Source organism: Bactrocera latifrons, unplaced genomic scaffold (assembly GCF_001853355.1).
Source record: "Bactrocera latifrons isolate USDA-ARS-PBARC rearing strain unplaced genomic scaffold, ASM185335v1 scaffold_0, whole genome shotgun sequence".
Lineage (NCBI taxonomy): Eukaryota > Metazoa > Arthropoda > Insecta > Diptera > Tephritidae > Bactrocera > Bactrocera latifrons.
Window position 1 is genome coordinate 4,431,984 of NW_017534406.1, and position 23,953 is coordinate 4,455,936.

Sequence of the window (23,953 nt, forward strand, 5' to 3'; positions counted from 1 at the left end):
TTGCTAATAGTGTATATTTGTAACAATAAAATATTCCAATAAATGTTTAATTTTTTATATGGGATAAAATGTTGATAAAATGCTATTTTTTGGGACTGGGACTATGGGAAAACATTTTGATAGTTCATTTTACCTCGTTGTTTCATAAAAATAGTCTTAAAATCGTATTAAGGTGGCTTAAAAAAATATAATGAGTTTAAACTAGACAGTCGAGGGAAGCAGGTGTCTTTTCATCAAAGTTAAATGCCAGTATCGCCTTCCAACTACCAGATCAGTACAGTATATTTCAAGTGAAGATCACTTTTATTAAAGAAAGTCTTCTTTTTCTGACAAAGAATGTGCTCATAACTTGAAATATATCCATATTTGCAGTCTGCAGACAGCCAAGCGATCAAGATGTTGGTGGTTTTCTGACTATGTCTTGGAAGCTACAAAAAAGTCTACGTGATTTTGCAAATAAAGGCCAAGGTGCGTCGTTGAACAACCATTATAGCTAACTACATACCTAATAATATAAAAAGGGGTCTTTTAAGATTATCTTTATATTATATTTGATCGGTAAATCTTAATGGTAGCTATGTAATGGGATCAGAGCAATTTCTTCGTAGGCTATCTTATACAATATTTCATATCAAATTTCGTGAATATATCAATTTAAATAAAACATGTTTCCATAAAAGGATTTAATTTGATCGAGTTTAGCAATTATATCTTAAAATGGCATATTACGACATTTAAGCAGACTTTTGGGGAGAAAATAACTTCTAAAAAATTGTAAATCGATGTCTCAAAAACCGAGAAATTAGTTCTTCTATATAGTACTGTCAGACAAGGCTAAGTCAATTCAGCTTTTACATGTTACTAACTTTTTGGTAAAATTATTGGAGCAAAGCACTAACTACGCCGACCTCACATACAATGTTTACAAATTAAACATGTTCAATCTTCTTCGCGAAGACATCCAAGACGGCCACCATCGAAGAGACGGCGTTACAGGGAGAGGGTAAACTTCAATAAGAACTATAAAATTACTCTCGTCAGTATCCCGAAAGGGAGTGATTCCACACACGACCTACCACAAAAGGGCTGCACTATCCAGTGGCACTGACGCTTCGAAAACACCGGAAGGCTTTGGAGCAAGGATTGCGGGACCGCATATCAAGCTATCCATACCAATTAGATGTTTTCCGAGCATCATTCAAGCAGAAGTCCGTGCTATAAAGCAGTATGCAGAAATTTATCTCCAACGCAACTAAAGCAATCAAGATGTCGCTATATTCAGCGATAATCAAGCAGCACTTAAAACAATGTTAGCTCATGAGATCAAATATGTAATATAGGCGAAAGCACCATAGACCATAGGTCGTAGTGCGAAACCTTAAATAATTTTTATACCCTGAACAGGGTATATTAAGTTTGTCACGAAGTTTGTAACACCCATAAGGAAGAGTCATAGAGCCTATAAAGTAATAAATAAATTATCAGTATGTCGAGCTGAGTCGATTTAGCCATGTCCGTCTGTTTGTCTGTCTGTATATATACGAACTAGTCCCTCAGTTTTCAAGATATCATTTTGAAATTTTGCAAACGTCATTTTCTCTTCAGGAACCTGCTCATTTGTTGGAACTGCCGATATCGGACCACTATATCATATAGCTGCTGCTTGGAAAACTTTCACATTTCACAATGTATTTATATGTATATACACGAAATTTGGTATAGATTATTTTCTAAGGAAACAATGTAATATCAGAAGAAATTGTTCAGCTTGACTCACTATAGCATATAGCTGCCATACAAGCCGAACGATCGGAAGCAAGGGCTTGTATGGAAAASTTTCGCATTTGGCGTGGTATCTTCACGAAATTTGGCATGGATTACAGCTTAAGGTAACAATATAATCTCCAAAAAAATTGTTCAGTACGGATTACTATAGCATATAGTTTCCATACAAACTGAACACATAGTTACTAACAGAAATGCACCTGTGAAGGGTGAAGGGTTTTTTCTTGTTATTTATCTAACTATTTCGATTGGTCGTTCTACAGTAACCGACTGTTTGAAAACTTTTGATATATGTATATCATATTTGAAAGGCTAATCGTATGCATTGTTTCTTTTTCCTTGGGGAATGGTTCCAAAAATAAATTGAAATGATTCTTCTATTTGTAGGCATTAAATTTGGGCCTACAAATACTTCCGCGCGTAATACTTAAAAACAATACATCCAAATTACTCTCAACATTCTCCACAATTAGTCCCCGTCCATTTCTTCCCAAGAAGCTGCTCATTTGTCATAACTGTCGATATCGGCCTATCATAGCATATAGCTTTCATACAAATTGAACATATTATAAAAAAGTGCTTTTAAGAAATCTATTGTATTTGTGAAATACTCTTCGGAGTAACCGCAGTTAATGTATAAATTTTGGCTAGACTTATACCAACCTGATTAGTATAGTACAGTAAAGCTTGTAAACTCTTAGTTCCAATTTATAGTCTGCCGGATATCAAAGCCTACAATTAGTTTCTTCGTAGGATAACAAAAGGAGGGCAGTTCGTTCCATGTATAGAGATTAAATGTGGACATGCTTTGTAGGATATCTATTTACTAATACTTATTTGAAATTCTTTAATATTGTATTTATTGTGGAAAAAATTAAATTGATACGGGTTTTATCAAAAAGTTACTATAAATTTAAATCTAAATTCAACAAGTATTGGTCGTAGGAGTTCCTAGAATAGAAGATTTTCGTCCTGTTGCTAGAGAAAAAAAGGAAAAAAGTTAGGAGTAATTATCGTCCGAAGATCAACATACTTCGTTTTCAAAAATGTCTTTATATCAAGCTCAACTTCTTACTTCGTCTTGGAAAATGCCTCTATATTACCATTTCGTTGTGAGAGTTATCCCTAAACTGCTTGTAACGTGCGTTTTTTATTCGGCTGAGTTTTCAAGATTCAATTCACTAATCGGCTTTCTTTATGATAGGATATTTCCAAGCTTAAATGAGTAAGTAAGGATCTGGTGCTTTATACTCCATAAGCCGGCAAATTTTCTTTTTGTCATCAACTCAAAAACATTATGCGACTAAAGTAATATTAAAGGAATATCTTTCAATTTTCTTGCTAAAGTCCTTGGAACATTTCAAGAATTACAAATCCTGAGCACCTTTGCGTCTTTTTATTGCCTGCTTAAGGCCAATGCCAATTTTTTGGACAAATGAAAAATGTCGAAGGGCAAATTACCACTGCGGAGTCAAACTCGAAATACTAACTACAAACAAAGAAGCATAACAAGCTGTATACAAATACGACTTACAAAAACAACACACTTCTTAGTGGAAGAGAGGATCAAACTTTAAATCACAGAATGACAAGTGGGATTTGGAAAATGAAATTTATCTGCGAGCGAAAGAAATAGGCAGCAAATGTCGAGGTTAAAACGAGGCAATGCACTGTTGTTAGTTAATAAAAAAACAAAATAAGACACAGCAGGCAGCAGTAGAGCGGGCTATAAGAAGGAGAGGGGACAGTGCGCTGGGTGAAAGGTGAAGGTGGTGGTTTGTTTTGTAAGGTCATAAGTAAGTTGAAGATACAAATCTGCATGACACCTTTTTATGGCGATAAATATCAGATGAGATGAAATTTGCGGCACCAGCGAGGCGCAGCTGTATATAGACTGGTGATGGTGGATTGCGGATTAGAGGTTGGGTGTCGCAGCAGCTGGAATGGGTGCTCCGTGCAAATCCGCAATGATATGTGATAATGGAAAAATTGGCGAAGGCGAGTGAGTGGGCTCGACCAGTAAAGCTACTAAGAGTGTACAATGCGAAGGTTTCGTGAAAGACGCTAAATTTGATACAAGTTAGGCCACAGCACGCGAAGAGTCTATAAGCACAAATGAAGATGTCTACAAGAGCACCATAAATACTGCGCGAAAATGCTTGTCGGCAATAATTTTCGTAAATGAGTAGAGTGCACTTGATTCCTCTTTTTTTATTTTAAGCAACAGCGTGGCCTTAAAATAGCGAAACTGCGAAGTCATTTGTAGATTGCGGCGGCAGACAGCAACTGTGGGAAATGACTTTCGGCGCGGACAGAAATCTTTGAAAGCGTAGATAGCGTAGCAAGAGTTAGAGAATTGTACGACAATATAATTTAAATTTTGGCACACACACATTAATACATATAAATACAAGGCGAAAGAGAGAGAGAGGGAGCTATTGCCCACATTGCTATTGACTATGGTGCGCGTTGAACCGCCGGAAGACATCAAGCGCAGCTGCCGCCACCCCTCGGTACAAATTATTCGCGCCCGAAATCCTTATGGTAATGCTTGCTTGCAGCCGTTAGACAGTCGTGCAACAAAACTTGCTTTACACCATTCGCCATTTGGCGTTCGCCGTTTGCCATTTGTGGCGCGCATACAAATTTCATTCAATTTGGTATTTCTTTTTTTCTAACAAACGACACACAATTAATTTCTGTGTAATTTTCAATTTGCGTAAAATATTTTTTTTTCTGCTTTAGATTTTCTTTCACTTTTCAAGCGCTTCCTGTTTGGGTGAGCTCTGCAGTTTGTTTCATTGCTGGAAGTTTTGAAAGAGCTGCGCTCGTCGTTTCCAAGGCAGTTTTGGTTTTTGAATACTACAAATGTGTTTAATTTTTCAAAATGTTTTGTAAAGTGGTTAGTAATTTAGGTTAAATTGTTAAACTTCTTTCAATCGCTAAAGTTAGCTACCAAAATCTCTTAACTGTGTTCTTTCTCGTTTGTTAATAGCCTATAATCTGCATATGTATTGGTTTGTTTACCTTAAAAAAAGTCTAGTGGAGAGAAAAATATTAGACTTATAAGGTATTATATTTCACAAACGGTTTTCTAATGAATTATTTCAGTTTTCCAGTGGTTTTGATATGTAACCCCTCAAGAATTTATTTCTACTTTTATGCCCTGAAAATCGCATATTAGTCTGACTAAATAAATTTTTTTTATTCAACATAATTCGGTTCAAAGGATTATAGCGACTCTCCAACTTTTCGGTACCATTTATACAGTACGATTTGTCCTTTGCTTTAAGGGGTTACATGGGTTTCACAGTTTCAAAAAATCGAAAAATTTTTTTTTTTTTTGTCTTATTAAATATAACATCTCTAGAATATTGTCCTAAATTCTCTAGTTGAACCGACTAATAGTTTCGGGGATACAACCTTGAAAACGTGGACGCTCGAGGTCAGGTATAGGCTGAGGGCGCAGTAGGTAAAATTTTAAACGCGTATTTCTTAAAACTATGTTTTCAAAGTCGGTTGTCAAAATTTCTCGCGAACTACCTAACCGATCTTCATGAAATTTATGTCGAATGAAAATGACCTGTGCAAAGTCTTCGAGATATCATTCACAAGGTCTTGAATGAAGGATTTTATTTTTTAATTACAACTATTAAAACAAAAAATGGCGAGAAATTTTTATCGAAATTTGCATTTTTTTTTTTAAAACGTCTGCCAAAAATCCAATTTTAATTTTTTTTTGTTTTCCTTCGTCCAATACCTAGTTTATTGTCTTTACTAAAACATGTATTTTTTATTTTTATTTGAGATGATCCTGAAAGAAGTTCTGCTGACGACGCGGGTGCACCTTTTTTCCAAAGGAATATGGGAAATGGCGTCGTAATGACTGCCATTTTGATATATATTTTTTTAATTTTACAAAATGTTTACTAAATATGAGTCTTTTAAATAAAAAAAAATCATTAAAATATTTCATTTTTTATATGTAAAAAAAAAAATATTGAAAAAGGCCGTTTTTTGCCCAAGGAAACCCATGGCTCAGTTTCGACCATCACCTCTTCATTCGACAAAAATTTCTTCGGTGATCATCATGAAGGCAAGTTTTTGCTTCAACTGTATTTTTTTCTTTCAAAAACCAATATTTTAACAATACGAGAAATTCCTTTTTGCCTTTTTTACTAAAAATGGCATAATTCACAAACTAAGCAACCGACAGCTGTCAAAGTTAAACATGCGCCTTTTGAAGATTAGGACAAACTCAAAATATTATTCTAGGTCCACCATCTATATGTAAGGCCGGTGACTTTTTGATTGATATGTTAAAAGAACCCGCTTAATCCTGCTATGCGAGAACTAACCTAAAAATTTAGGTTATGTAAGCAGGGTATACTAAAGCAGAGTACATATTATATTGATGTTGGAACGATCTATAAGAAACAATTTAACAATTGCTAATACATAATTTTTCCTTGCTTAATTTCAGCCGCCGGAAAAGTGTAAAGGAAAGAAGGACAAGAAAGCGCCAAGTAAGTAACTTTTGCTACTTATATTTGCTTAAATTTTTATTCGATTAGTGCTTAAAGGAAACATTCAAATTATTTTAAAAAAGTCTGCTAGTTTTTACATGCCTGTGTCACCCTCTTTAAGGTTTAAATCGCACAAGAAATGCATGCAGACATCACTCATTATCAAAGAGATAACCTCGATTCCAACATTTGGGACAAAGAACAGGACACAGTCCTTCCAACCTAAATTTTTTTGGAATATAATTTACCCGGGAGTTTAATTACTAACACTCTCAAAAAGCTGCGCTTTTATCGGAACAGGCGATATCAGACCACTATATAATAAATCTGCAAAATTTAATTTATTTGATAAGATATATCCACAAAACTTAACACAGGTTATTTATTGACCAAGGCCAAGGCAATGTTCGAGCATATTTTTCGGAACGGAATACTATAATAAAAATCGGTCATTAAAACTGGCGGACCAAAATCAGGATAAAAGTGCTTTTTATATTTTTATTGGTTTCTGACCGAAATCTAACAGCTGCCATCGCTTAGTATATCAGCATCTAAGCAAAACACCAGTTGTTTGTATAGAGCAAAGCCAAACGGAAAACTAGTTCGGTTTGTGCTTCATGGGTGGAAAAGAAACAGGTATTTTAGGAATTCTACAAAGCTGCTAGATTAGGCTTAACTTGATTAACGTCCGGGGGCACAATGTGCTTAATTTTGTTCTAAATATTGCCGAATGCCGTCCTGCGCCTATGCGTCTCCCAAATCAAACAACCTATATTTTTCGAAATACAATATAAATCCATTCAAGAACTGGATTTAGATCGATTATTTTTTATGGAATTTTGGTCGGGTCTGAACAATATCTTCAAAGAATGTAACGTTGCTTTTAACAAAAATCTGTGCCAAATTTCGTGAAGATTTTTCATAAAATAAAACAAATACTTCAATTTGATCCTTCCATTTGCATGGTTTCTACAACTTATGGAGATAAGGACACGTGTAAAATTTCAATTCGTTATCTCAAAAACTTGGTAGTTTTTTCAAGTATAAATAGACAGATGGACAGATCATTGGACATGTGGTCTAATGGAATAATAGAATACCGCGATAAGCAATGAAGGAATCTTAAGCAAATATTCATATTCTTATAATTATTTTCCATTAGAAAATTATTTTTTCTATATATCATTTTTATTCATATAACTAACCTGCAAGGCATTTCAACAAAAATTTCAAAATTTATTCATTAACTCACAAAGTGGTAGTAAAACGTTGTTTATGCCGAGTTAAAGTTCTTAAAAACTGAGCCGGTATTTGGCTATTTGAATTAATTAAAAGTGCTAAGCAAATATATTTTAATAGCGAGTGTGGCAACATTTTAAAGGCTCATTAAATCTAGCGTCACTAATTTCGCACATTCACTCGCCAATAGCAATGCACCACAATGCAAACCGCCACCACGTCATAAAATAAACTGGGCTCATTAAAAATTTAACTGCCCTATGCGGTAAACGGGAATTTTTCACACAATTTTGATTTTTTATTTACATTTTTTTTGTATTATTCTTCGGTCTTTTTCTCGGCAAGGTGGACAGAAAGAAGTGAACAAATGAGTCGACTGCATTCTATGAGTGGAGGCGGTAATATTTAATTACAAAACAGCAATATGTTGCGAATCACAACCAACTCGTTACCTGGACCATAAAGGAGATAAACATTTTTAAATCTTTATCAAGCACGTCGAATAACTCGAAAATAATACTGCTGACGTAACATCATTTTTCATAAGTTTACAGGCGATATAATAGAAATCACTTCAATTGAAAAAATTTCCGTTTCGGTTATAAGATGATTATATTTGGGTAGTCGAAAAAGTCTTTTCGTATTTCTAATCAAACTTCAGCTTATTTGTTTTATGTTTATACTAATAAATAAGAAAAAAAATATGTAGCATTTTGTTCGACCACTTTTTGCCATTTTTCAAATAGAGACATTATTCCATCAGTCTAAAATTTTTATCAGTGTAAAACGAAATTTCCAGAACTGAAGCGAGCGAACCATTGTTGTGATACACGAACTGATGCAGCATTGTTGGCTTGCGTGGCATTCTTACCTTTTTTATACAAAGATATCAAAATATAGCGAACTTTTTCAGTATTTTCACTCAATTTTTAACAGCAGTAACCTTTTTTCATTTCCCCGATTTTACTTTTTTTCCAAATTAAATTAAATTTAAAATTTCGCCTTTCCAACAATATATGGTATGACACAATATGAGTGGTAGCACTGGAGATATACGATTGCAACGACATGTACTGACAAAATACGAAAATACTTTTTCGACTACCCAATACATATATGCATATGAGCATATATTTAGTGTAGATTTATTAATTGATATATATATGCATGTATGCGTGTTTTCTAGCCATTCAATCAAGGTCCAAATATTTTTAAAGCGGATTGTGACCAACCTCTAAAACACACCTAAGCACACGCAAGCATCATCATTTGGCTATGGTTCACCAACAAGCGTTTAATGGTTAGCAACAGACCAGCATTGCATACTTTTATGCGCAATGCGGGATTGTCGAGCACACACACACGTACACGTTGTTAACTGTACTCACTCATTTGTAGGCATATTTGCATTTTTTCAAACGACAAGCCGCCGACAAAGCCCATAGTGGATATGTGGTCGCTAAATCTGCGCGATCCGCTAACAACGCTTAACAGCCGTCAGCATAATTGTGAAATTACATGTATGTGTATAAGTGTGTACGTGCAACTGAATCCACACAGCAATTCTAAATGCAGGAGTATTTTTCGTTTCGAAAAGCTTTTAATAGTGTCCTTAAACTTGCAAATAAATATTGCTACATTTACCGCTATTGCGTATGTTTGCGGCGCCGTTTTGCATTTTCAATTCAATTTCTATTAAAAATGAACACATTTATCAACAATTTATGCAAGCAAACTCACAAACAATTAATCATTTAATCGAATTCACAACAAAAGTGCCAAATTGACGCTTAATTATACAAACTACATAACTATTTAGCCATAATTAATTTCACACACACATACATACATATAAAGAAATTCGTTTGAAATTATCACAGCTTAATTATTAACGATAATATTTGTCATAATTGAAAATTATTACATTTCAAACACTTTTCACACACACACACGCACGCACACAAACACAAATTTTCGTTAGATCTGCAATTATGTGTACACTGCTAAACATGAATTTGTGCAAATTCCCATTTGAATGGTGGCCTAATGAATGTCGAGCCGGTGCCTCACGCGGCAGCATTTATTCGACCGCTTAATTTATCTAGTTGCGCTTTTGTTGTTGCTTTATTGCGCATTTCAATACATGTATTTGCTGCTTTTAATCATTTTGATGCAATATTTACTGTTTTTCTAAATAAAAACCTTTTCCCAAATGTAGCGACATATTAAATAATGCGAGCGAAAAATATATAATTTCACAAAATTATTTGTTTGCATTTCAATTACGACCCAGTTGGTATGCATAAATAACTTATTGACCGAGCTGCCCAATTTTTCTTAAGTTACGAGTATTGGGAGTTGTGGAATATGTCTTTCCTCATCGGGCTGAAGACTGAGGATTCAAATAGATAATATTCTAGCATATCTTACTAAGCGTATGGACTGCAATCCGCAAAATATATTTTTCCTATTTTCTCTAGGTGAGATCTTAAGCGTAGTCCTTGTGATGACGACTACAATGTTGCTAAGCTTCTTTTTGCCTAAAAGTAGGAACTTTCTGGTCTGTCCACCATCAACACTATATACCATATAATAAAGTAACTGTGTGGTATGCCCTGTGCTACTTGGTTTCCAAGACTTCAATTGCTCTATTCCTATATGACCAGGTACCCAGGTTATATTAACTATGTTTTCAGTTAAAATTTTCTTGTATTGACTTCTTGTATAACCTAATGCAATGGGCCTATGCATTGGCGCTACGGAGGGCTTTAATTGCCACTTGGCTATCCACCAGAATATTTATGGACCTGCTGCTTAGAGCAAAAGCCCACTTGTCATCGTCTGGTACTGTTTAATCCGTCAGTGAAAGTGTACATTTCACCGTTGGAACTATCAATAATAGAACCATTGTCCCAATCTTCTTTACTGAGAAATGAAAACGATGTGTTTAGTTCCTCATGGGGCTCGTTCATACAGTCGCATTGCCAGTAAACGCTATTTTGGGGCAATGGCTCTTCTGCAGGAGTTCCAGATTCGAAGAGCTTTGAAAGCCTTGCTCTAAATATGTCCCTTTCAGCTTAGTTTTTTTATCTGGCATAACATGGAAATAGTTCTACCCCTTAATAAATGAAAATTGAATTGCAAAGTTTTCGTTCTTCTTGATCTGGTGAGTGGTTTTTATAGCTTGCCCATCGTATATGTCTTGTTATTGCCTAACAAATGACTTTGCCAGGCCAACAGGTTGTTATTAATGCTTACTTATTTAGCTAAATAATAGGTGTCATGCATAAGTATGTATATCTGTATTGACCTTTCAATCGTTATAGTACTCGTGCAAAGAGTTCTTGTAAAAAAGTACTGAGATTAAAGTTTCTTTGGAAGTAAAGTTCTAATAAGGAAAAATAGTGTCGAATTTCTATAATTTCGCTAGAAATAATTTTATTCTCTAAGTTGAACGTAAGCGAAGGTAACCATCAAATCAACATACTTGTATTACACTGCTCCATCCAGTACCATACAGGATACCACCGCATAAGACATAATCCACAAATTCAACTCACAATGGATCTCTGATAACGATCTTCTTATTTATTTAACTATTTATTTATACAACTATTATTATTAGCTAACCTATACGTTTACGTGGTTAATAAAATCCCGCACGTCATTTGTACCTTTTATTATGTCCAGTAATATAATATTTATCGTATATAGCCATTATCAAATTCTCATTAAATTTCTTTCAAAATAAATTATTTATTTAATAGTAAGTAGATAAAATCGATGTTGTCAAACAAATAAATTTGAAAGGAGTAAAATTCCTACACAGAAACGTACGAGCGTATGAACTACTATACCATTAATAAGAATGCTGAGCTTTACCGTGTTTATTCAGCGTCTGTTATTGAATTCAATATTTTTGACATTCAAGGAAACTGAGTGTTGCTCTAAGTATAGTTGTTTGAAATTATTCTCTTTGATAATTCAGATCATTCTATCGCTGAGGTGGTATCTTGGGATATGTTCTGCAGCTGGAGAAGCCGAAGTTAAATTGGAATTGTGTAATCATTCTCAGTTTATTGCTTGACAGTTGGAGCATACTTAAGCGAAATAGTCAACAGTCTTTCGGGCCTTGAGATCAGTCCAATAAATATATCTCTAAGTTATTTTTAGAAACTGCCTAATAAGTGTTTGAATTAGACTTGGGTAAAACTAAAATTAGGTAAAATTATCTCAGTACTTCCAATAGCGAATAAAAAGCTTTGGTTAGCTATATATTGAAACATTCTCTGCTTCTTGAAGGGTTATATCGACTTGTAAGTGAAAGTCATTTTTGGTAAATTTATTTTAGTGAGGTTTTTTATATAAATAAATAGACATATTGATTTTTAGTATTAATGTATTTGTTAGCTCGCTCTTTGCCTTATCAACATTATAAGTTAGAAGTTAATTCTCAAATGTAACAAGTAAGAAAGAGCTTTGTTCGAACCGAACATTTCATACTCTTGCAACTTGCAATGGGTAAAGCCGGTGAGGTGTATAAGGCTTTCATGTGAATTTATTCATTTCAAGCACAGAGATGCACCTTATAAGGAAAAGAGGCTTTTATATAAATAACTTCTTCGCAAGTTCGAAAATCTATACATTCGGGATATGGTGGCGAAGGAAAGTGCGAACATGATTCATGCCATTTGTAATACCCAGACAGTTAGGGAAATTCTCTCAGAATTTCAATTATATATCCCACACTTTCGCCGATATATCCAGATATCTCAATTTTTACTCCTTGCAAGACGTACGGACGGACAGAGAGACAGACAATCACCCGGATTTCAACTTTTCTCGTCATCCTGATCATTTATATATTTATAACCCTATATCGCTTAGTTTTAGGTAATACAAACAACCGTTAGGTGAACAAAATTATTAAACTCTGTTGCAACATGTTGCCAGAGTATAAAAATCCTATTCCTTAGACCATTACCTAAAATATATTTCTAAGAAGGTGGAGTGAAAATTTCAAAACGTTTCTTATAAAATTTGGATGAAAGTATTTGCCGGATAAATTTTAAATTTACGGAGAAAATGTCCATTTAAACATATCAACATTCAACACGCACAGAATTTGCAAGTCTTCGCTTTAATTATAACTAGACTGCAACCATAATATTTTTAATACATTTTGGCTATTTATACGTGTACGGTACACATACACAAATGTTAGAATCAACTTGGAATAGGCAACGTAAGCGCGTATACGCAACTGATTTATAGTCACCCACTAATACAATAATTAAAAGTTACTCATACGACATGTCATACTTGAATACTTATTCATATAGGGAGTAAGTATGCAGATGCACTTTTCAAGCAGAAAACAGCTTCTAAAAACAAAAAAGATTAATATATCATATATATATTTATATTCGTTTTTAAATGCTGATAATAGAGTGGAGTCTTTATAAAAAAGAAAAACGAAAACTTTATTCCCGGTGTAAGAATAACTCTGTGGATTACTTCCAAATTTTAAAATAAATGAAATTAATTTAAGCACAAATTCACAATATGTGTGTAATATATTGTTTTTTTTTTATTTTACCAATTTTACATTCCATTTGTAAGAAATTTTTAATTTTCAAAGTTTTAAGTTGATAATAAGTGTGATAATGAAATTGGGTAGATCATTTAATCAATCAATTTAAAACAGCAAGAGAACCATTATATTCATCTGCCTGAGGACAGCTGTTATTTGTTAATTAGTTACGTCAACTTCTACATTTAGCCAATGATAATGCATCCCAATTATTGAGCCAGTTATAATCCAACCAATAAATTTTTACTTTCAAAAATTTACTCTTGAAACTTGAACTTGATTAAGTTTCTTTCGTGATGCACTGCTTATTTGGTCGCAGTTCTATTCTATCATTTATGGTTGCCTCAGGATAAATGAAGAATTGCAATCCCAAACAGCGGTAAGAGCACAACCAACAAACTATACTATATATGTTACTTAAAAAGCCGAATATCTCGAGAAGTATAAATGATAGCGATTTTGACCACAACCCTTTTTATAGAAAATAAAATTTCCTACAAATTTGTCGTTTGCAAAATAAAAAAAAAAAAAAAAAAAAAAAGCGATATTCATGGAAAAATCGGGTTTAGAGCACCGTACTACCTCGACGGTGTGAGGTACGACTTTGTTACACTGGGCAGAGTAGAGGTATAGTGAACGATTCTGAGAAATATGCGTCTAAAGTCAAAGCGATGCCATAACATACCTCTGAGCTGTAGGAATTTAAAGATAAAAATGACGATTAAAGTGTATTTTCAATGGAAAATTTTTACATGCTTTGGTGCAGTTCTTAATGTTAATAGTAGGGCCAAAATTCTCAAGGAAATTTTTAGGGTATTTCCAAGGAAATTTCGTGACGGGATTGAACAAAATTAATAGTTAAAAAAAAAACCCCTAAGTATGGTGTTATTACTATTATTATGTCCAAATTCAAGCAAGCCAAATTCTCTTTCGAAATTCAACGAAGCCACCAACTATCTTCAACATGCCTATACGAGACTTGAATGGAAATAAGGCTCGAAGTGACGAGGAAAGGCTAATTGTTTTGCAAATCACCTAGAAAAGGTATTTCAACTTAATTGCCCACAGAACAACTTTAAGGGGCTATATCAGTGTGAGTATTCGCTTATATTTCCAAAAATTTCCTGTGAAATTGGGAAGGTGGTATCTTGAAAAGTTTTTGGCAGCGTTCTAAAGAGCGACCGCTCGGAGGTGCAAACATATTAACATATTTAGTGAAACTTTAAACGCGTTTTTCTCGAAACGACATTTTTCAAAATTGCTGGCGTCATAACTCAACAAGAACCGATTTAGTTCAATTTTAAACTGAGTATTTTTAAATGCATTTACTATACAATAACCTATGAAATTCACGCAAATCGCTTAATTATTCATGCGTGACATTGGTATAGCCCCTTAAGCTGTCCAGCTTATACAACACAGCTAGCGACTCGCTCGATTCTTTTAAGACTTCACCTTCTGCAATCATTAGGATTATAAAAGAAATTAATCCCAAAAAGTCGCCAGGAAATGATAAAATTACCTCAAAAATGCTAATTGAGTTAGAAAATTTTGCTGTAGAGATGCTCTTTTTGCTCTAGTATGCAATTCTTGGTTTCGGATACTATAGAATTTCATGGAGATCGCAGTCGCAGATTATCTTGATAGGTGAACTTGTTAAAGACTAAACACAGCCGTCTTCATAGAGACCAATCAGTCTTCTACCCTGTCTTCTTAAACATTTGAAAAAGTGTAACTATCAAAGATGTCTCCTTTCCTCCACGAAAATAATATAATACCGACGGATCGATACGGGTTTTGTGAAAAACATAGGATTATCAAAGAAATCAGGAAAGCATTCGAGCTCAGAGAGTACTGTTCAGCGTTTTTCCTAGATGTAGCTCAGGTGTTCGATAGGGTCTGGCATGAAGACCTTTTATATAATATTAAAAAAATTCTACTTTAAGAATTGTATAAAACATTGGAGTTGTATTTAAAAAATAGGCAATTCATGGTTAAAGTGGGAGATTCATATCTGATGAACGACAGATAGAGCTGGTTGTACTACAGGACAGTATTTTGATCAACTTATCTTTGTATTCATGTAAATTGAAGACTTACGTAGAGGAAACATATATCTAGTAAAATAACTTCCATGAAGATAAGAGCTGCAAATTTAAATAAATACTCTAAAGTTGGCATTATACAATGCTTCCAGTCAAAAATGCTTAGAACAATCACCTGCTCGCATTGGTACATCCGTAATGAAAATATCCACATAGATCTTGGCATTCCTATGGTAAGGAAAGAAGTAGAAGACAGCAGAATGAAATATAGGTATATCTAATTTCAGATATTACCCAAATCCATTGGCAAATGCTTTTGTACACGTATAAAAAGAGGAGATATGCTTGCGTACTAAAGCAACGCATCACCAAAATAGCTCAATCACTTGCTTTCTAGTTTTAAATAAATTTAAGATTTTATTACTTATTAATTAGATTAAATAAATAAAGAAATATTGAAAAACAATTACTCTTTTTTTTTTTTTTTTGAGGAAAAAGAATTTAAATGATTCTTACACAAACATGAATTTTGAAGAAATGCTTGTGATTTGTAATATAATTTTTCAATTCATGAATTGTATTGAATTTTAACATAGAGTGATAAAAGGTATCCTATGTCCGTACCCTGGTTCTAAGCAACCCACCCACCAATTTTCAAATCTGGTCAGCCGTTCTTCAGTGTAACTAACACGACTTTCATTTATATACAATATTAGTTTGTCAAAAAAGTATTGCGGTATTTTTATTTATTTTATTTTTATTTTATAACGGTTTGATGACTCATGCCCAGCTCTTGACCGGTGCTACGGCAGCTACTATACTATGCTATTTTATCGCAATTTTCGACGACAGGCCTTCCGGAGCGTAGCGCATCTTCGACCACCTCTACACCAGAACGAAAACGTTGAAAACATCGTTGTGCGGTGGAAATGGAAACTGTATCGGGTCCATAAACTGCACAAATTTTATTGGCGGCTTGAGATGCATTTTTGCCTTTATCGTAGTAGTACTGTAAAATATGCCATATTTTCTCTTTATATTGCTCCATGTTTGCAATGCTATAACTCACGAACGTCGTAAAAGAAACGACAATCAATCAAACAACTGTTAACGCGTGAAAAGAGCTTTCTAAAAAGGTATAGATGCGACGAATAAAACTAGAACTACGCGCTCTCAGCGCCAACTAGCGAAAATGCCGCAAGACTTTTTTGACAACCTAATATATACATATATGGATATCATAAAGTTCATGTTTGAAAAGGTCAAAGTGTAATCTGATTTACAAACACTCGAAGCAGCTTAACCTTAGTTAAAAGTTAAGGGTTTTTTGTTCCCAAAGGATACAATTCCTAAAGTAATAGTTTCTTTAATGCAACAATTCGCCATTGCAGTAGTGAATATAAGTGCACCAACATCATGTTTGCCGCCTTTGAATCCCATAAGTAGCATCATTTAAGCGCATAATAATACCAACAACAATATTTATATATTTAATAAAGTTTATCTGCTGCGTGAATTTAAATGCAGAAATTTCAAACGGAGTAATTAACGATAACAAATTGGCAATTATTTGTTGATGTTGAGAGTTTAAATATTTAATCGCTGTTTAAGTTACCGCATATTGCGCTTCAAAACGACAACAACAACCTACAAACGCAATAAATAGTCGCCAATGTAAACAGCGTTAGGCATGAAAACATACACGCCTCAGTACAAATGGCTTGTGAAATTTCCATAATTTATAAAAACGCCGCCGAAAAAAAGTATAAATAATCGGCATAATTAAATATCAAATTTATTGCTATGAAAAATCAGTATAATCAAATACTCGGCTTTTATAAACAATTATCGTTTCAAAAAACAAAAAAAAAAAAAAACACCACCAAAAACAATAAAAACAATGTGTGAACAGTGGGCAGGCCAATTGTTTTGCCGCCGACCGCAAAGCCACAAAACTACATTTACAGGTTTGTTTGTGTGTGTGTGTATTAAACAAAAGTATGAAAATTTTAAATGGCAGTCAATTAAGCCGCAATAAAATAATTTGCGTTATTAATATGTGCGTGTGTGTGCGTGTGCATGCCATAGCTTTCATAAGCACGCATATTATTTATTTGTCTCACACAACATGCGCCCATACACAAACACATGCTACAGTGTGAGTGTGTGTGCGTGTGTATTTCAAGTGCACGCCAATTTGCAACTTGCCACGTGCAAACTGCGGCGTCGCCACAGCGCGTGCAGCCGTCAAACCGCAGCCGCCATCGCGCAGCCGATCGGCGATAATCAACGCACACTCACATACCCATGCATTCATACACAGGCACGCACATACTCATACATGCGCAAGTGCAAATCCACAAGCAGATAATCGAGTATTTATTTATTGGCAATGCATGTGAAATATGCTCAAGTGTTTGCGTATCAATTTCACAAATTTTAACTATTTTACAAAAACAACAACAATAATGTGCTGCTTTAACTACTGCGTGACATTTAGTAACTTATTTGCTGTAAACACTTTAATAATGTTTATTTTATTTGAACCACTTTGTAGAAAATATTTTTATGGAATTTAATGCAAACATTTATAAGAGCGCTTTTTCATGAAATTCAATTCAATAATTAAAGTTTATTAATATTTTTATGATATTTTTTTAATTTTCTGTTTTTGTTTTTTTGTAAAAATCGTTAAAAAGGATTACATGTGAAAGTCAGCAAGAATGATATTTTTTTAATTTTAATTATTTTAAGTATAGCCTGTTATGGTTGAATACAGGCAGTTAGTATTTTGGCGAAGTTAAGTCAATATTTGTACACATAAATTTTTATAAAAATCAAAGCTGTCAAGAAAAAAGGAGAAAAACAACCAAATAAATATGTTTTTTAAGTTAAAAACAAGAAAAAACGTTAACTTTGGCTGCACCGAAGCTAATATACCCTTCACAGGTGCATGGAAGCTATATGCTATAGTAATGCGATCTGAAAAATCTTTTCGGAAATTACATTATTGTCTCAAGAAATAATCTATACCAAATTTCGTGAATATATCAAAAGTTTTCCATACAAGAACTTTTTCCGATCCTTTTTTGGATGGCGGCTATATGTTATAGTAAGCCAATTTGAACAATTTCTTCGGAAATTACATTGTTGTCTTAGAAAATAACTTGTGCCAAATTTTTTTGAAGATACGGTGTCAAATGTGAAGTTTTCCATAAAAGAACTTAATTCCGATCGTTCAGTTTGTATGGCAGCTATATGTTATAGTGGTACGATACCAGCAGTTCCGACAAATGAGCAGCTTCTTGAAGAGAAAATGACGCTTTCAAATTTTCAAAATCATATCTTGAAAACTGAAGGACTAGCTCATATATATACAGACAGACGGGCAGATGGACAGACGCACATGGCTAAATCGACTCAGCTCGACATACTGATCATTTATATATATACTTTATAGGGTCTCCGACGCTTCCTTCTGAGTGTTACAAACTTCGTGACAAATTTAATATACCCCGTTCAGGGTATAAAAAACAAACCTTTCGATCAAGCCTGCAAGGACCAACAGGAATCAACCATTAAAACGTTTTCTCAGCAGTTTTAATTGCTGATTCCAGCTGGCCTTTCGCTGAAGACAGGCACCAAAACTTTTTCATAAGAAAAATGTGCTCATTGACTGTTGCGATGGCTTTGGCCAAAATGTGTGCCCAATTTTATGAAGATAGCTTTTCAAATTGAAAATGTTTGGACGTGAGCAAAATTTCTAATTCTAATTTGTAACTAATTATTCAAAAGCTGAGGGTCTATTTGTAGTTTGTGTATATATAGACGGACCGACAGTCAGACGGACATGACTAAATGAACTCAGTTTATCACGCTGATCATTCATATATACATGCTTTATAGTGTCTCCGACGTTTCCTTCTGGGAGTTTAAAACTTCATGGCAAACTTAATACATATACCATATTCATTGTATCTCTGCTCTCTGAGTTTCATTAATGAACTTCACATAGCATCAGGAATATAAAATGAATAAAGTTAATTGGATGTTTGAAAATTTGTACTGGTTATATGGTGTCTAGGGCATGTTTAAATAACCTATACAAATTTATGAATTAGCACTAAATTAAGGTACCTAACATGGAAAACATTTTGCCTAATTTTTTTTAAGTGTTCACTAAGTGGTTTAATGTACATGTCTGCCACAACGCGAATCTAACTCAATCAAAAATGCTGAAAAGACTTCTTTACACTTCTTCGCATACTGCGAAAATGGCTAAAAGCTGATAATAACCACGCCCACTTCCAATTTAACGTTTCAGTTGAAAAGTACAATAAGTGCGATAATTCGCGAAATAAAGTGGCCATAAGAATTAATTACAAAACCAAATGATGGAAACAGCTTTATATCAGCAGGTGTAGAATTTGGATAATGGCTTTTTTGGTTAAGTCTTATACCTCATTAATTACTTAACCTTTCCTATGATACACCGTGAAAATGAGCGAAACAATAAACACGAATGCTCCCATTTAAAACAACTTTAAATTTTATCAGATCTTCACTTTTAGTATACAAAAAAAAAAAAAAGGAAAAAAAATTAATGAATAAATGTAAAACTATACACAAATACAGTAGTGTCCTTAAGATATTTTACCCAAGAATTGTCGAAATCGGGGTTTCATTTTTCAAGGCCACAGGCACCATTTCCCTTTACACCAGTGACTTTGGTTTATTTTTAACCCAACATATCCATCAATCTGGGAGCTCTAGTATCTTCCTTAACCCCTAATAAATTTTCGAACTTCCGGTTGATCTCAAACCGCATCTATCGGTCAATAAGTAAGAAATTTTGATTATATTCAAACTGAAACTTTTTTTCAAAACAATGTATTTTCTTGCTTCTAATTGTAATAAATGAATGCAATACTTCCGACTATTAATTGAAATATATATATGAAAATCTCATATATCACTTTGAAGTTACACTGAAGAGGGTATACAAAATGTCAATAACATTAGTTATTATAAATCTGTTTACACAACAATTTTTTTAATGAGCAAAATTTAAATAATGAAAACGATAAATATCATCATAGGTTTTCAACAACTTAAGTTCATTTTTGCTTTCGATATTTTAGAGTAATTTGAGATATCTTAACCAAACCCTACCATATATGGAAGATGAAAATATATTACTTACGGTTATATGTATAACTTAATAGATATAGTACCATAGACAATTTCGGTTTAGGCTGTGAAATCCATTTTTCTTGAGGGGTAGTCAGAATTAAAAAAAATATTAATTATTTCATTTTTGCATTTTCGTTAAGTGTAATATCTTAAAGATATTATCTGAAAATTTCACGTTGATCTGATATTTAGTTTTTGAGTTATTCGACAAATAACAAAGAGAGCTCGGACACTTCAAAGCGCTAGTGTGAAACTTTAAACGCGATTTTCTCAAAAGTATGTTTTTTGAACTGGTGACAACTGTAACTCGAAAACCACTCAGTAGATTTTAAAAAAATTTATACAGCTTTTAGAATACATAATAAACTCGGTCCTGATCGTAGGATTTTTTGTTTTGTTTTTTAAATTCCGAAAAATTGTACAAATATCTAGCAAATTAGGGACATTTTTTATTACCGATTTTCTTTATAATCATTGAAAAAATTATATTGGTATTCTGAAATTTTGATGACTTTCTAATAAGTTACACAATATATACGAAATTATGTACGTTTTTCATATGACAGAAATGGGCTCCCCACATCGTAAGACCCGTTTTACTTTGAATTCCGCTTAATTGGGTTTAACTTGGTAAACAGGAAAACTGTAGTGTTTATTTTGTTTTATATTTTTTGTTAATTAAACTAGGCATAGGAATTATGCATTGCGTATGGCTAGTGCTTACAGAAAGTGTTTGACACGACACTCTTCTAATCTTTCAAACCAAAAATAAATATATCATGTGTTAGGGATTTAAAATTGTGTGGTCAACTTTCAAAGCTTTTGGCGCACAATTACTTTACATTTTATAGAACATGTGTACTGAGATCCTGACTCACAAAATATTTTCAATATTTTTCGGTATAGAAATTTTGCTTTTCTCTAATACACACAATAACACATTCCCTATTACAGATCTTTAACAGTTTAATATTTTTCAATTTGATCCAAATTTCACTGCAACTTTCGCTTGAAGATACTTTCATATGGCAGAGTTTGGTACTAAAATGAAATATACGGTTTTAAGGCAAAGGTCGAAGTGGGAAAGTACATAATCATACTCTCTCAACTTGCAAGGATCAAAGTGAGAAAAGTATCTTCTTCTACATGAGGATTGTTAGTTCTATGGGGTCTAGGGTGAGTTTTAACATGAATTTACTCACAAAAGTATTTAGCCGATTCAAGCAATTTTTTGACGCACAGATAAACTCCTCGTAATATCAGCAAAGGATTCCGTCTCAATTTCAATTATATCTCTTACACAATAACCTATATGTATATTCGGTAAAAAATCGATCGAGGAAACTTGTTATGTCTGGAAGAAACTTGGTACGCGCGTTCTTTGGAAGAAAAATTATGAGTTCATAGTTGGGAGTAATCGGACCATTGACACGATAAAACTATAATTTGGCACAGGGTACCGCAGTTTTTAAGTACATACAGTGAGAAAATGGATAAAATCGGAATATAACCATGCTCACTCGCCATATAACGGGACTGTTCAAAACTACTAAAAGCGCAATAAATTACGCCAGAGACATTAAGTTGTACTTTCGAGATGGAGAGGGCTTATGAGAGCCCATGTTAAAATTGGAAGATGGGCGTGGCACTGCCCACCTCTTTGGAAATGGCATATCTCGGGACCCGACCGACCGATTTAGAATTAATTTAGTATGTAGGATTCTTAACATACTCCTATGTCACAGTTCAAAAATAGACTACAACCACGCCTTTTTCTCATATAACCAATTTTTAATTCCATTTGATTCGTTCACTTTCCAGTACACAAATCAAGAAGCAATTAATTTTACGAGACACAATTTTGCACAAATAACTCCTTTGAAATAGGCCGCCTTATGACTAAAAATTTTATTATTTATAAAAATTAATAGGTAAAATCGGGTCGATACCCGCCAACTCCCATATACTGCAAGAGTATATGTAAAATGTTCGTTAGCACCCAAAATTAGCTCTTCGTTAGTTGTTTTCTATTTTTTATTTATCGACCACGCCAAATTGGACATTTTTCAACGATGATCTCAGTAATAATTAAATTTAATTTTTTTTATGTTTTCAAAATATTTGTGTTAAGTGAACAAGTTCATAAGAGGCACATCTTAAAAACACATTTTTTATGAATTTTCATCATAATTTATCACTAAGGACTTGAGTATCGCATTTTCTACGTTTATGTAAGAGATTGAATATGTCAAATGGCAAAGTTAGAACTCGAAGCGAGACAGAATTGAGAAGAAATCAAACACTTTTAGATTTAAGGGTACTTTAAAACAATATAATAACTTTATTTAATAATTTAAGAATCGATAAATTAATTACGGGATTCACAACTTGTTGTTATAAAAATATATTTTATTAATTTATAATACTAAAGAATTGCTACAATTTTGGAATGAGTTATTATTGCTTTAAATTTTTGAGAACTTAACGATAACTATTTTTGAAACCAACATAGTGTGTAAGTACATGAGTTTTATGATCACCAGTAAGAGCTTTTAAACTTTTTCTTATTAATTATTAAAATATTAATTATTAAAATAGTAGTAATACAGTTTTTGTTTTATTTTTTTTTTTTTTTGTTTTACTCATGTTTTGAATTTATTATAAAAGCCCAGACTGTGCATGACGAAAATCAGCAGTGCATCACTTGGTCTGTGTTAGAATTTTATTTGCCTCAGATTCATTCATAAACTGAACTTGGGAAGTATCTTAATTTATTTGGAACACACAGCCTTCACTATTTACCTCGAATTAGCGAAACGATCAGCAGTAGCACGATGTTCATCTTTTCATTAAAGCAGATCAATCGCGCAAGGGAGTAAAATGTATGAGCTTTAAAAATAAGTTTCATTTTAATGCTTTGGCTTTTTCTGTTAAAAATTTATTTCACTGCCTTAACTGACGACATTGAACATTTCCATTCCAACAACTTGCGTTATTTATTTTGTGGAATATTTACTTCAACACAACATTGTATTTGATTTTTGAACACTGCGCTTTCCCAATACTGTTTGAGATTTGTTTTCAAAAACTCGCGTGACAAAATGTGGCAGAAAACTTTGCGATCTTAAGAGCATTTTAGGTATTCGCTTCACAAATCGTGTGTCTTTATAATTATTTATTTATTTAAAGTGATATTACGTATTACTAATATTTAGCACACTAGTATTAATACTTTTTTTCATAATTATTGTGAAATGAAATCCCACAAAATGCCACTAAGCCTTGACACACGCGCCCGCCTTGGTCTTTCACGCGTCCAATTTACAGCAGCGTTGCACAGAAACTAAAGTCACAGCTTCCTAATCCGATTCGCATTGGCCCAGCAGCAGTGACTGGACCAATTCGAATGCCGCACGACGTGTTGGTTAGCACTTCGGCAGCACATTCGGCTCGTACACAGCTACCGAAGAGAGTGACAATACTTGGAGCGCCGAATGTACAGCGTACAGCGAACCTCGTTGCTGCAACCAACACGCTTCGAAGTTCGAAATTTTGTGGAACATATTTTGGGG

At 33.6% G+C, this 23,953-nt stretch overlaps 1 protein-coding gene across 1 annotated transcript in view; it reads right to left on the reverse strand.

Annotated features, from left to right (window-relative positions):
* Positions 1 to 23,223, reverse strand: part of LOC108966445 (lachesin) — an 82,216-nt gene extending 58,993 nt beyond the window's left edge. Inside the window, exon 1 of the mRNA XM_018929736.1 lies at positions 23,184 to 23,223. Coding sequence (XP_018785281.1) covers positions 23,184 to 23,223 — 40 coding nt within the window. The remainder of the gene's footprint in view (positions 1 to 23,183) is intronic.
* Between the last annotated feature and the right edge of the window lie 730 nt (positions 23,224 to 23,953).